At 45.8% G+C, this 14,903-nt stretch overlaps 1 protein-coding gene across 6 annotated transcripts in view; it reads right to left on the bottom strand.

The window, feature by feature from the left end:
• The window catches only part of RECK (reversion inducing cysteine rich protein with kazal motifs), a 381,558-nt gene that overhangs the window by 132,846 nt on the left and 233,809 nt on the right, over positions 1-14,903 (bottom strand). For all 6 annotated transcript variants that reach the window (XM_033929631.1, XM_033929632.1, XM_033929629.1 and 3 more), the window contains exon 12: positions 2,069-2,205. In XM_033929631.1, the coding sequence (XP_033785522.1) occupies positions 2,069-2,205 (137 nt within the window). The remainder of the gene's footprint in view (positions 1-2,068; positions 2,206-14,903) is intronic.

Consider the following 14,903-nt stretch of genomic DNA (forward strand, 5'->3'; position numbering starts at 1 on the left):
AGAAAACTCATAAAAACTGCCTTATTCGATAGATATATCACCTAAACAGAAGCTGCACCGAACTCTTTTTTCTTTCTCGTCTTCCCAATATGCCCCCTCTGAAATCCTAATCAAACTATATTTTGTAATTTCTGGACCTTTCATCTAAAAAGTCCCTGCTGAAAATTCTTAACAAACTGTATATTGTTATATTCGCTGTATTTTTTGCAATATTCGCTTTATTTTTTGTAATATTCGCTGTATTTTTGTAACATTCGCTGCATTTTTTGTAATTCGCTGTATTTTTGTAACATTCGCTGTATTCTTTGTAACATTCGCTGTATTCTTTGTAACATTCGCTGTATTCTTTGTAATTCGCGACATCTCTCAAACAGGTCCTCTCAGAAATTTTCTTAACAAACTGTTTATTTTATTTTTCGCTTTCTTAAAGTTTCTGTACTCTGTATTTCCTCTGACTATCTGCATATTGTAACTCGCTGAATGTCCAGCTCTCTTGACTGTAAACTGCCTAGAAGTCGCAAGATTGTGGCGGTATAGAAGAATAAAGTTATTATTATTATTATTATTATCAGCAACTCTGAGCAACCGATGCAGGATCCAGGACTAGAAAGGCCTGGGGTATCCATCAAAGGAAGTCACTTGCAAAAATGAGTGGTTTGAGGCAGAAAAAACGAGTTTTAGTTAGATTGCTTTAAATTCAAAATGGCTGCCATAAAAAAAAAAATCATAAGAACATAAGAGTTGCCGCTGCTGGGTCAGACCAGTGGTCCATCATGCCCAGCAGCCCTTTTGGTCAAAGACCAGCGCCCTAACTGAGACTAGCCCTACCAGTGTACGTCCTTGTTCATAGGAACTTGTCTAACTTTGTCTTGAATCCCTGGAGGGTGTTTTCCCCTATGACAGCCTCCGGGAGAGCGTTCCAGTTTTCCACCACTCTCTGGGTGAAGAAGAACTTCCTTACATTTGTACAGAATCTATCTCCTTTCAATTTTAGAGAGTGCTCTCTCGTTCTCCCTACTTTGGAGAGGGTGAACAACCTGTCCTTATCTACTAAGCCAAAAACAGAGTGTTGGAGACAAAACCAAAAATAAAGAATAGTGATTTTAGGATTTTGGAGGAGGGGAACCCAAGTACTAACCCCAGAAACCACTAAAACTTAAAACTACAGTGCTCCCTGATGTTTCCCATAGGGAATAATGGGAATATTCACTGACTTCTGGTGCCTGTTTGTCTGAATCAGCCTGGCTGCAGGAAAAGGATTTCTGCCTCAGAAATGGCTCAGACCTCATCCTCATCAATTCTTCTGGTTGCCGAACAGACTATGACCACTGACTCCCACACAGTGATGCGGGGAGAATTGCGCAGCAAATTACACTGAGGGTTCTTACTTAGGGGCCACACAGCCTACACAAAAGCTTCTGATAAAATCAGCAGGCGAGCTGCTCCCATAAGGAAGGACCCTGAGCTCCTGATGGGACCCAAAGCAGGCTGGCTCTGTAGGTACTCTATGAGATTAGCCTGGGAGCAGCAGTCCTCCCACTCAGGATAGCGTCTTTTCCCCAACGCAGTATGCCAAGGCCACACAGCCTGCACAAAAGCCTCTAATAAAATCAGGTGAGCTGCTCTTAGAGGCAAGGACCCCGAGCTCCTGAGGGACCCAAAGCAGGCTGGCTCTGCAGGTACTCTATGAGATTAGCCTGGGAGCAGCAGTCCTCCCACACAGGACTGTGTCCTTTTCCCAATGAAGTATGCCTTAGCAGGGGACCTCCAAGCACCGAAGCCATGAAGAATTTCAAAAATCCCCGAAATAACAAAGAAAAGCACAGCAGAACAAAAGATACCTTATGAGTTCACTTGCAAAAGGGAACACCAAGGAGGATGTTGTTCTCCAGTGTAGAAGGAGAGGAGTTTCGAGTTCTTAAAGAGACACCCTTCTTCAGTTCACAAGAAATGTACAGCTCAAGTACAGACTCCTGTGTATCCGCAACAGAAAGTGCAATTTAAGCAAGCAGGAGCTTCTTCTGCCCACTTAAATTGCTTTGAATATTCAACTATAGGGTTTACTTACTGAGATATGTGTCCAATGGAATACAATTCTCCAAGTCGTCTGTTGGTGATAGAAGTTCACAGATATTTTCAGCTGTGTGGCCTTCGGGAAATTTATTCTGATCGCCGCATTTCTTCAGGATTTCTATACAATCTGATCTTTACAAAGAAAAGTAATTTTAGTACTATAGTGTACAGAAACACATAAATAGAGAACATGAAGGCAGAAAAAAATACATATGGTCAATCCAGTCTGTTTATCCAGCCAACAGCTTAGTCTCTAACACCCCTTCTTTTCCCTCAATAATCTCAGAATTCTCTCTTTCTTAAATTCTGATACTTTCCTCATCTCCACAACCTCCACTGGGAGAGTGTTCCACTTATACTTCCGGTAACAAAACCCTTAGATTACCGTATTTTCGCGGATATAACGCGCACCGTTGTAAAACGCGCACAGGGGTATAGCGCGCAGAAATCACGATGATATGTACAAAAACTTTTCTATACCGCGCTCAGGCATATAACGCGCATGCTGCCCGACTCTCCTCTGGCCACCCCGACTCTCCTTTCGCTCTCCCCGACTCTCCTCTGGCCACCCCGACTCTCCTCTGGCCACCCCGACTCTCCTTTCGCCCTCCCCGACTCTCATCTGGTTGCCCCGACTCACCCTGACTTTCGGTGCACTGCCCCGACTCTCCTCTGGTTGCCCCGACTCACCCTGACTTTCGGTGCACTGCCCCGACTCTCCTCTGGTTGCCCCGACTCACCGTTCACCCGCCCTGACTTTCGGTGCAATGCCCCGCCTCTCCGTGCCTGTCCCCCTTGAAGGTCTGCCTGTCCCCCTTGAAGATCTGCCTGTCCCCCCTTGAAGTCCTGTCCCCATCCTGAAAGCCTGATGCCCCCCCTCGACGTCCGATTCTTCTCCCCCCTCGGCAGGACCACTCGCACCCCCACCCCGAAGGACCGCCGACTCCCCGACAATATTGGGCCAGGAGGGAGCCCAAATCCTCCTGGCCACGGCGACCCCCTAACCCCACCCCGCACTACATTACGGGCAGGAGGGATCCCAGGCCCTCCTGCCCTCGACGCAAACCCCCCTCCCTCCAACGACCGCCCCCCCCCCAAGAACCTCCGACCGACCCGCGACCCCCCTGGCCGACCCCCCCACCCCCCTTCCCCGTACCTTTGGAAGTTGGCCGGACAGACGGGAGCCAAACCCGCCTGTCCGGCAGGCAGCCAACGAAGGAATGAGGCCGGATTGGCCCATCCGTCCTAAAGCTCCGCCTACTGGTGGGGCCTAAGGCGCGTGGGCCAATCAGAATAGGCCCTGGAGCCTTAGGTCCCACCTGGGGGCGCGGCCTGAGACACATGGTCGGGTTTGGCCCATGTGCCTCAGGCCGCGCCCCCAGGTGGGACCTAAGGCTCCAGGGCCTATTCTGATTGGCCCACGCGCCTTAGGCCCCACCAGTAGGCGGAGCTTTAGGACGGATGGGCCAATCCGGCCTCATTCCTTCGTTGGCTGTCTGCCGGACAGGCGGGTTTGGTTCCCGTCTGTCCGGCCAACTTCCAAAGGTACGGGGAAGGGGGGTGGGGGGGTCGGCCAGGGGGGTCGCGGGTCGGTCGGAGGGTCTTGGGGGGGGGCGGCCGTTGGAGGGAGGGGGGTTTGCGTCGAGGGCAGGAGGGCCTGGGATCCCTCCTGCCCGTAATGTAGTGCGGGGTGGGGTTAGGGGGTCGCCGTGGCCAGGAGGGTTTGGGCTCCCTTCTGGCCCAACTACACAAAGTACGGGGAAGGCGGGTGGGGGTGTCGTGGGGGTCGGCCAGGGGGGTCGCGGGTCGGCTGGGGGACGGGCGGAGGTTCTTGGGGGGGGGGCGGGCGTTGGGGGGGGGGGGTTTGCGTCGAGGGCAGGAGGGCCTGGGATCCCTCCTGCCCGTAATGTAGTGCGGGGTGGGGTTAGGGGGTCGCCGTGGCCAGGAGGGTTTGGGCTCCCTCCTGGCCCGATATTGTTGGGGAGTCGGCGGTCCTTCGGGGTGAGGGTGCGAGTGGTCCTGCCGGGGGGGGGGGGGTGTATCGGACGTCGGGGAGTCGGCCGGGCAAGAGGGCTTGGGCTCCCTCTTGCTCCGATCGTGGATGCGGGTGCGGGTGGGAGCGCGTGCGAGCGGTCGTTCGGGGTGGGGGTGCGAGCGGTCCTGCTGGGGGGGTGAATCGGGCGTCGGGCGGGGTGGGAACTATGTTTAAAAACTTTTGTATACCGCGCTCAGGCATATAACGCGCGAGGGGTATGCGCGGTACGTAAAATCACGTATAACGCGCGCGTTATATCCGCGAAAATACGGTAGTCCTAAGTCTACCTCTTTTCAGTCTCACTATATAATGCCTCCTCCCCTAATCTCAGGACTTCATTTTAACTGAAGGATACCCGATACCTGTGAATTTATAATTTGGAGTTATTTAAATGGGTCTATATAATCTCCCAACCCCACCTCTCCTCCAGAATAATTTTAAGCACCCCTGGTTAAATTTTAAGCTTTAATGAATTCCTAAGTGAATAGAAGCTAACGATCTCCACAACTACAAAATTTAACACTTCTCTGTGCAAATTTTTAAATGCTTTATTACTATTTGCAGGTTTTTACTGATTCTACATAAGAAAACAGTGATAAGGTAAGTGTTAAAAATTTGGACATCCTTCCAGTTGATTTATTATAAACTTTTTGTCAAGTCATTAATGAACATAAACTGGTCTTTCTAACCTCTCAGATAGTATGACAGTCACAATCTATTTTCAACAATGGGTTCCTCTAAGCAACTTGAAAATGAAGACATTCACATTTAAGAAGTAAGGGAAAACTATTAAATCTCCAAATGCTACTATCTAGCAATTTCAACTGTCATTAAGAAAAGAAGACCAAGAAAAATTCACAAATAATTGCTTGAAAACTGGTCAGTTCTTTGAAAGAACACCCAGAAATACCTGCTGAAAAGTTTAGCTGATGCTGGAATATTACATGAGAGTTGTCAGAAAAACATTTTCTACAACCTCAACTAAAAGAAAACCTTAAGCCTGGAACTTCAAGAACAAATGGTTTTAGAATGATGAAGTAGTTGGGGGGCGTGGCCTGACTGCCACGGAGCCAACACGTATGGCATAACTGCTCCTCTTCACCCACACTCGAAACGAGCTTAAACAGTGCTTTTTTCACAAAAATTTTGCGATTTTCGCCAAGATCTTGTTGCCAGGATCCCCTATGTCGCCTCCAAAACCGGCGAAAAACGAGATCGCTTCACCCGCGCCACTCGGAGGGAAAAGGCTGAAACCTGATCCGAGCACGCCGGAGAAAATGGCGCCGAAAACCGACGAGGCCTCACTAGACCTGCTCCTGAAAGAAGTAAGATCGATCAGGGGCATAATACAGGAGCAGGTTGAAGAAACTAAGCTGTTAAGGGGAGAAATAGAGGCACTTAACTCACAATTCGTGGATGCTCGTCATCGATTGGATGCACTAGAAGAAAAAACGTCTGCCATTCCTTCACTACAAGAAACGGTAACTAAACATGACAAACTGATTACTACTTTACAGAGAGACTATGAAGATCTTTCTAATCGCAGTAGAAGATCCAATGTAAGAATTATTGGGCTGCCTGAATCATCGGAGGGCTCTGATATGGCTTCCTTTCTTTCTACCTTCCTGCCTGCTACCCTGGGGCTTGTCTTTTCACCTCCACTAGAAATAGAGCGTGCTCACCGCGTGCCATCTCACCTCTCTCCACATGCCACTTCTCCCAGACCCATAGTGGCTAAGATGCTCAGATTTCAGCACGCGCTGCAAATTCTCACAGCAGCAAAATCTAAATCCCAGCTCTTACATCAAGGCAGGAAGTTCTTCATTGTGCCAGATCTCGCAAAAACCACAGCTTTGAAGAGAAAAGCATTTCTTTCCCACCGGCAGGAGCTTAAAGACATTGGAGCCAAATATGGTCTTATGTACCCTGCCAGGATGAAAGTAACTTACAATAACCGTACTACCTCCTATACTGATCCTGAGGAATTGGCTGCATTCCTGGATTCTTTGAAAATGAACTGACATGCTGTGCTGCTGATGTCTTTGTTTGCCTCTGTTTCTGATGTTATAAATTGCATATACATAATTGTATAATTCACTGTTACTCACTGTTCGTGTGGATAAGCACACCACTCTCAGGTTTCTCAAATTGAGTGGGTGTGGAGTAATGCAAGTTGTTCCGTATGTGTTACTTCTCCGTGCTCACAGGAGCACCCTTAAACTGTTTCATCTCATGCATGATAGTATGGTCTTTCTTTTTTCTGACCTTGTATCGTGCTTTCATTGCTAGTCTACTTGCTCTTACTCTTATGCTCTCTTTATTTCCTCTCTCTGGCAGGAGTGTCTACCTGGTATCCTGGTTACATTATTTGTCTTTTTCCCATAAAGGTGATATTTACTATGTCCTAACACTGCTTGCAACAGAATATGGCTGATTTACATGTCTTTTCTTTTAATGTGAACGGTTTGAACCATCCCATTAAAAGGAAAAAGATAGCAAACTATGTGTTTAATAAACATCCTGATGTGATTTATTTACAGGAGACCCACCTCCCGCCTGCTGCCGCCTCAAAATTTAAGTTGAAGGGATATTCCACTCATTTGTATTCCCCTGCAACTCAGAGGAAGAAAAATGGGATATCAATACTTCTCAGTGACAAGCTATCCCCAGTTATTCATTCTGTTAAAACAGACTCTGACGGAAGGTGGTGCTGGTACATGCTGCGTTGCACTCAGTAGATTTTGTGCTCCTTAATATTTACGCTCCTGTTTTGGATCATCCGGACTTTTTCAAAGATCTTCAGCTGGCGTTAGTTGAATATGGTTCTTGCTCTCTGATATTAGGAGGTGACTTCAACCAAATTCAGGACATTTATATAGATCGATCATCCTCTTGCAGACCCTCAAAGTCCAGATCTTTCTCAGCCCTACATGCTTTAATGGAAGCCTTCTCCCTTGTAGATCCATGGCGTTTACTGCACCCGAAAGGTAGAGAGTACTCTCACTTTTCACCACCACACAACACTTACTCAAGAATTGATTTCTTTCTTCTTTCCCCCTCACTCATTCAAGACGTAACAAATACTATCATACATCCAATATCTCTTACAGACCACGCAGCCATTTCCTTGCACTTAACTATCTCTGCCCCATGCAAAGAATCTCCCTCTTGGTGACTTAACAATGCCTTACTTTTAGATGATGCAATAGTGGACAAAATCAAATCTTTTACCACGGAATTTTTTGAAATTAACACCAAAGATTCAGAAACCTGTCCTGCTATTGTTTGGGAAGCTTACAAAGCCTCTCTCAGAGGTGAATTGATTAAACTTGCTTCCTGGAAAAAAAAACAATCCATACAAAAAGAAAAAGAATTGGAAATCTCTATCAAAAACTTAGAACTACAACATATGTCCACTCATTTGCATGATCCATCCATGTTCCAACGCATTCAAAATCTTAAATATGAATATAATACTCTGGTTTCCCACACGGCCCGACATGACATTTTCATTTCCTCCTCCGGTCACTATATGGGAGATAATCTTATGGGTCGCCCTTTAGCTAGGTATCTTAAAACTAAATCAAAACGTTTGCACATCTCAGCTGTTCAAGACTCATCAGGACAATTAACTAGAACCAGATCTCTGATTTCTTCCCAATTTGAAAAATTTTGTACTGCTCTATATCAATCTGAGCTTTCAGCCCCTGAATCGGACATAGACTCTTTCCTCGCCTCCTTAACTCACCCGACTGTATCGGAATCTATTAAAACAAAACTGGACGCTCCCATCACCACGTCTGAGATTGAAACTGCTATATCCTCCTTACCCACTGGGAAAGCCCCAGGTCCGGATGGCTTTACTAATGAGTTTTTCAAAAGTTTCCGAGCTCTCTTGGCGCCTCAACTCCTCACGTATTATGATTTTCTCCACTCCACTCCGGATAAACAGTTTAATTTCGCTGAGGCCACTATTGTAGTTATTCCTAAACCAGAACGCGATGCTACTTTGGTTAAAAATTTTCGTCCTATCTCTCTCCTTAATTTGGATTACAAAATTATGGCAAAACTACTCGCATTAAGACTCACCACAGTGATCCCAACCCTTGTACACAAAGATCAAACAGGATTCATCAAACAAAGATACATAGGAGATAATTTACGCTTATTTCACCATATCAATGCTCACGCCAAAACACTGTCGGATCCTGTGATTGGTCTAGCCATTGATGCTGAGAAAGCCTTCGACCGAGTGGAGTGGCCATTCTTATTCCAAGTACTGAAATGGTACAATTTTGGTCCTTTCTTCACAGATTGGATAGAAACACTATATAGACAACCCACAGCTCGTATTCTGATTAACAACTCTCTCTCTAACAAATTCCCCCTTCATAGAGGCACCCGTCAAGGCTGTCCCCTTTCACCATTGTTATTTGACTTAGCGTTGGAACCTCTCCTGTCAGCTATCCGACAATGTCCCCTAATTAAGGGTATCCCATCGTCCAGTCGAGACATTAAATTAGCAGCCTATGCTGACGATGTCCTTCTCTTTCTCAGAGATCCTCTTGTCTCCTTGCCCCATCTTATTAACACTGTCTCTCAATACTCTCAACTCTCTGGATATTCTGTTAATTGGGAGAAATCAGAGATCTTTCCTCTCAATGACCATATCTTCTCCTCAGATCTGGCTCAATTTCCTTTTTCATGGTCACAGGGAGCTGTGAAATATTTAGGGTCCTAATTCATAAAGATCCAGTACACGCCCAGGATCTTAACATATCCAAAATCAAAAATTTAGTTTCAAACACTACAACTCGTTGGTCCCCACTTTATTTGTCATGGTGGGGTAGAATAGCCTCCATTAAAATGACTCTAGCCCCGCAAATTAATTACACCCTTTCCATGCTTCCCCTCCTATGCCGGAAAACATTATTTCATTGGCTCAATATGAAAATCTCTGAATTTATTTGGAACAAGAAAAAACCCCGTATTGCTCTCGCCAAGCTGAAGGCCTCTAAGATTAATGGCGGATTAAATCTACCAGATTTTTATTATTATTATATCGCATCTTTAGCCAAATATGGAGCTCATTGGATCGTTGATTCTAATCCTCAGGATCAACCAGCATGGTTTGAAATGGAACGCTTTTTATGTGCACCACTGCACGTTTCCTGCTTCCTTACAGTGTCAGTACCTAGACACTTGAGAAAGTATTCTTTGTTGAGTGCAACGCAGCATGCTTTTCATCTTCTAGATGCAACGGCTGAGATCTCTGTTAGTGAAAGCCCACTCATGTCCCTTTGGAATAACTCTAAAATTCAAAATAAAGGTAGATCCCTCTCATGGAAGAGGTGGCAGCGGGCGGGCGTCGAGTTTGCTCATCAATTGATCTCCTCCACCTCATTCGTTCCTTTTGATATTTTTTGTTCTGCATATTCACTTCCATCCTCTATACATTCCCAATGGCTTATGCTTACTGGAATACTGTCTAAGGTACATATGCGCCCTGACTTTATGACCTCTATCCACACTGTTCGCCACTGGTCTACTCTGGCCTTAATGAAGGATAGAGCGATATCTCTTTTTTATAGTATTCTAAGGGATCACTCTTTCACCTTTTCACCTCAATCAATGAACCATTGGGACTCGATTCTGCAGACTACGCTTTCTGATATAGATTGGGAACTTTTCTGGTCCTCCACAAACCGTCCTCTCCTATCTTCCAGAGTCTCGCAATCAATGTTCTTCGTTATGTGGAATGCAGTATGGACCCCATTTCGCATGTGGAAAGCGAAGCTAAAACAAGACTCCACCTGCTGGAACTGTTTGAAAGAGTCTGGAACTCTTGATCACATGCTTTTTCATTGCACTATGGTTCACTCCTTCTGGATTCGTATTTGGGACACTATAAAATCTATTACTAAGTGTTCAGAAGAGATTTCCATGGACATTGTAATTCTTCGTTCTCAACACCCTTGTTTCGCACAAACAAACTGCCCACCTAAACTCATTGATGCCATGCTTGTAACAGCTCTTACGCATATTCTGAAAAATTGGAAATCATCCTCGCTACTTGACTACACCTTTTGGTGGAACTCTCTGAGCATGTATCACAAATTTGAATCTTATGCATATGAGAAGAACATGATTTCTCGACTCTCCACAAACATGGTGCGAAATAAATCACCTTGGTCATTCTTAGATTCATATGTTCATTCTAACCAGTAGACACTTCTGCCTCTCTATCTATCTATCTATCTATCTCTTTCTCTCCCTCTTTCTTTCCCTCTCTCTTATTTCACTCTCCCTGCTTTTCTGCCTTTCATATATCTTCTATTAGCAGTTACACATACCCTGGATTCTTTTTATTAATCTGGTTGTATGTAAATGACTGTAGATATGGACTTTTTCTACACCAATGTTTCTTATTCAGATTTTGTGTGTTTGAACTGTTTCTGTATATTTCTTAAAATATTCAATAAAAATTATTGAACTAAAAAAAAGAATGATGAAGTAGTTGAACTGTTTGGCCACAACCACATTAGATACATTTAAAGGAAAAAAAAAAAAAAACACCCCACCTTGCCCAATATTATAAGGGTGAATCTATTATGCTTTTGGGATGTATGGCAGTAAATAGCACAAAAAAACTGTCCAGGCAGAAATAAATATGGATTCAATTAAAAAGTACCAATAATCGAAAAGGGTTTTAGACATATCTAAAACCAGCCTAGGCCTTTTCACTGCCTCTATGCGCCCAGAGCAAAAAGAGGCATTTTTGGAGGAGTGGGTAAGGCAGGAAGTGGGCCTACCTAGACTTAGTTGTTCGGCAGCCATAATCGAAAAGGTGAACAGGTTGCCTGGACGGAACTTATACGTTTTGACTTAGATCAAGTCAAATCAAGTATAAGTTCCGGATCAGCCCGCTGAGCATGGCTGCAACGATTAGTTCAGCGGCCCAGGCAACTCATTCCCCCCTCTCAACGATTGTGGCAGGAGAGATGCCCAATCTCTTCTGCCAACACCTGCCGCGATTCTCCCCCCCCTCCCCATATGATTGTGGCAGGAGGGATGCCCAGTCCCTCCTTCCCGACATCCATGACCCCCCCCTTCCCCAAGCATAATGGTAGGAGGGATGCCCAGTCCCTCCTGCCAACACCTCCCACACTCCAACAAGTTCGCTAGCAGGAGGGATGCCCAGTCCCTCCTGCCAAGGTTGCCCACGCAGACCCCCAAGGCCATCTCCACCATGACCACCCCTAACCCCCTTCTAACCTGTTTTAGATGGATGGCCAGACAGCTTCTGCCTGTATCTGGCCGGCAGGCCCGCCTTCACTGGAATGGCGGGGATGCACCGGGGCGGGGCCTAAGGCCTTCACTGGCCCGGGTGCACAAAGCAGTTTATGTCAGACTCGGTGAAATAGTCCTGCAGGAACTCCTGAGGCTGAACCTGTCAGCTGTCTAGAAGGACGTCATGGCCTAGAGATTAGTTGCTCAGTGCATTCTTAGTTCTTGACTTCAAGGGAGTTTCCTCTCCTGATGTTGAGTATGGTTGTGCACGAGAAAGCACCAACATCCTAAGACAAGGGTTTGGGAACCACTCCGCAGGTGAAGCATGAGCCTCAGGATTCAAGTGGTCAAGTGTTGCGGCTGACGCAAGTACCCTCAATGCCTGAATACTTTGGAGCTGTAGCAAAATTGCTAACTCCTCCTTCAGCATGGCCTAGAACTAGTCATCAAGGACTGGCATGGTAAGGCTGGGGCTGATGTTGTGGAGACAGCCTGCTATATTGTCATAGGAGCCTAAAGAATAAGATAGGTGAATTGGAAGCTATGGCACAAAAAGATAGCCTTGACATCATCAGCATCACGGAAACATGGTGGAATGAAGAAAACCTCTGGGACACTATGCAACCGGGATCTAAACTATACCTCAGAGACAGAATGGGTCAAAAAGGTGGGGGTATTGCCTTATACCTCAAAGAGGGAATTGAGTCCACCGGAGAGAACATGCCGGAAACGAAAAATAAGGTAGAGTCTCTATGGGCCAAAATTCCGGGAACAAATGGAACGGAAACGAAGATCGGCATCTACTATCGACCCCCAGGGCAGTTTGAAGAAACTGATGGAGAAATGACGGACGAGATTAAACGCAACTGCAAGGGAGGCAACGCAGTTATCATGGGCGACTTCAATTATCTAGGGATAGACTGGAACCTAGGCACCTCCGACTGCGGAAGGGAGACCAAGTTTCAAGGCGATTGCTTCTTGGAACAACTTGTCAAGGAAAATATGAGAGGAAATGCAATTCTAGACTTAATTCTAAATGGACTATGAGGACCGGCGCAAAGTGTAGAAGTAGAAGGGACACTGGGAAGCAGTGATCACAATATGATCCACTTCAACCTGGACGCAGGGTCAAAACATCGATCCAGAACGATGGCCACGGCACTGAACTTCCGAAAAGGGAATTATGAAGGGATGAGACTCATGGTGGGAAAGAAGATTAAGAAGAGGATAAGCACTGTAAAAACGCTCGAGCAAGCATGGTCCCTTTTTAAGGACACAGTCACCGAGGCACAAAATCTATATATACCGAGCATCAACAAGGGATCCAAGAGGAAAAAGAACAAGGAACCGGCATGGCTCACTGTAGCAGTGAAAGAAGCAATCAGAGACGAAAAGACTTTGTTTAAGGAATGGAAAAGGTCAAAAACAAACGAAAACTGGAAAAAGCACAAATAACATCAAAGCAGGTGCCATAAGGCGGTAAGGGGGGGCCTAAAGAGACTATGAGGAAAAAATAGCCAAGGAGGCAAAAACCTTCAAGCTGTTCTTTTGATATACTGTATTAAGGGGAAACGGCCCATGAAGGGGCCGCTGGATGACCATGGAATAAAGCGAGTGATAAAGGAGGACAAAGCCATCGACGACAAACTGAACACATTTTTTTGTATCTGTATCTACTGAAGAGGATATATGCAACATAGCGGAAGCCGACAGGCTATACACAGGAAATGAAGACGGGAAACTGACTGGGATTACAGTCAGTCTAGAAGAGGTATGCAGGCAGATTGATAGGCTTAAAAATGATAAATCCCCTGGACTGGATGGCATCCATCCGAGGGTAATCAAGGAACTGAAAGGGGTTATAGTTGAACTGCTTCAACTAATATCCAATCTGTTGATCAAATCAGGAAGGATTCCGGAAAACTGGAAAGTGGCGAATGTTATGCCGATCTTCAAGAAAGGTTCGAGGGGAGATCCGGGAAACTACAGACCGGCGAGTCTGATCTCGGTATCGGGAAAGATGATAGAGGTCCTGATAAAGGACCGCATCATTGACCACCTTGACAGACACAATCTGATGAGGACCAACCAGCATGGCTTCAGCAAAGGAAGATCTTGCTTGACAAACTTGATGCAGTTCTTCGAGGGAGTTAACAGGCAGATAGACATGGGTAACCTGGTCGACATTGTATATCTGGATTTTCAGAAGAGGTTTGACAAGGTCCTGCATGAACTACTTCGACAAATTGGAATCAAGGATGAAATAAGTGGATTAAAAACTGGTTGGCGGATAGGAAACAAAGAGTGGGGGGTAAATGGACAATACTCACACTGGAAAAGAGTCAAGAGTGGAGAGCCGCAGGAAGGCATTCGGGCATGCACAGTGCACAAAGCCGTGGGAAAAGGCTCCTACGCGCGGCCTGCGTCAGAACCGGAAGCCTTCTCTCTGATGTCACAACATCAGAGGGAAGGCTTCGAGATGAGGCGTGCAAGGAGCCGCTGCCCACAGCTTTGTGCAATGCAGTACTCAGGGAGCCGGCCCGAAGACACTGCATTGATTGCATAGTGAATAAAGAGCTGAACGGGGACGGCGGGGATCCCGCGGGTTCCCCCTACGGGTCGCGGGGATCCCGTGGGGATGCTCGCTCATGTTACGGGGATCTAGTGGGGACGCCCACTCGGAGTCTTGGGGATCCCGCAGAGTTCAATGCAACTCGAGCTGCGATGCTAGTCTTCTTTTCCTACCTGCCCTGCAGCAGCACACATAGCCGACTGGAAGTCTTCTCCGATGTGGGGGAGGGAATGCATTCTTGGACACAGAAGGCATGAACTTGGGAGAGACGAAGGGAGGGAATGATGCTGAGGTGGGGGAGGAAATAGAAAGGGAGTGAAGGGGCACGTATATTCTTTGTAAGTTTTTCTATTCCTGCTTGTGTAAAAGGAACTGCTGAAACAGTTATCATTTTGCCAACAAACATTTGTTAAAAAAAAACATTGCTAGACCTTAGACAAGACAGTATTATATGCCATAGTTACTTCCCCCCCTCCTTATGTTTGCTACCTTTTTCTAGTTGCTTTTATGTATCCTGTTACCGTATATGGTCTTTCTTACAGTCATATGCTAAAAAAAACTGACCCATGTGAAATGCTATATATATATATATATATATATATATATATATATATATATATATATATATATATATATATATATATATATATATATATTACAGTACACTGAATAAAGGAGATATCCCTTGGCATATTTACATGTGCATTTGTGTGTGATTTCTTTCTAAAGAGGTGTCCCCGGATGCATCTGTAGTGAGGACAGCAGAACGAGGCTAATACAAATTGGGACCTGGTCGTTTCAGCTGGCGGCTCGCCCGGGAGTGAAGATTGGTGCCGGGTCTCTAGTGAGTATCTGTTTTCTAGTGCTCACTGGTCTCTGCCCTCTTCCATGCCCTTATTTGATTTTTGAGGGTTTTGGCAAGTCTCTCATGGA

The sequence above is a fragment of the Geotrypetes seraphini genome, chromosome 2, assembly GCF_902459505.1.
Source record: "Geotrypetes seraphini chromosome 2, aGeoSer1.1, whole genome shotgun sequence".
Lineage (NCBI taxonomy): Eukaryota > Metazoa > Chordata > Amphibia > Gymnophiona > Dermophiidae > Geotrypetes > Geotrypetes seraphini.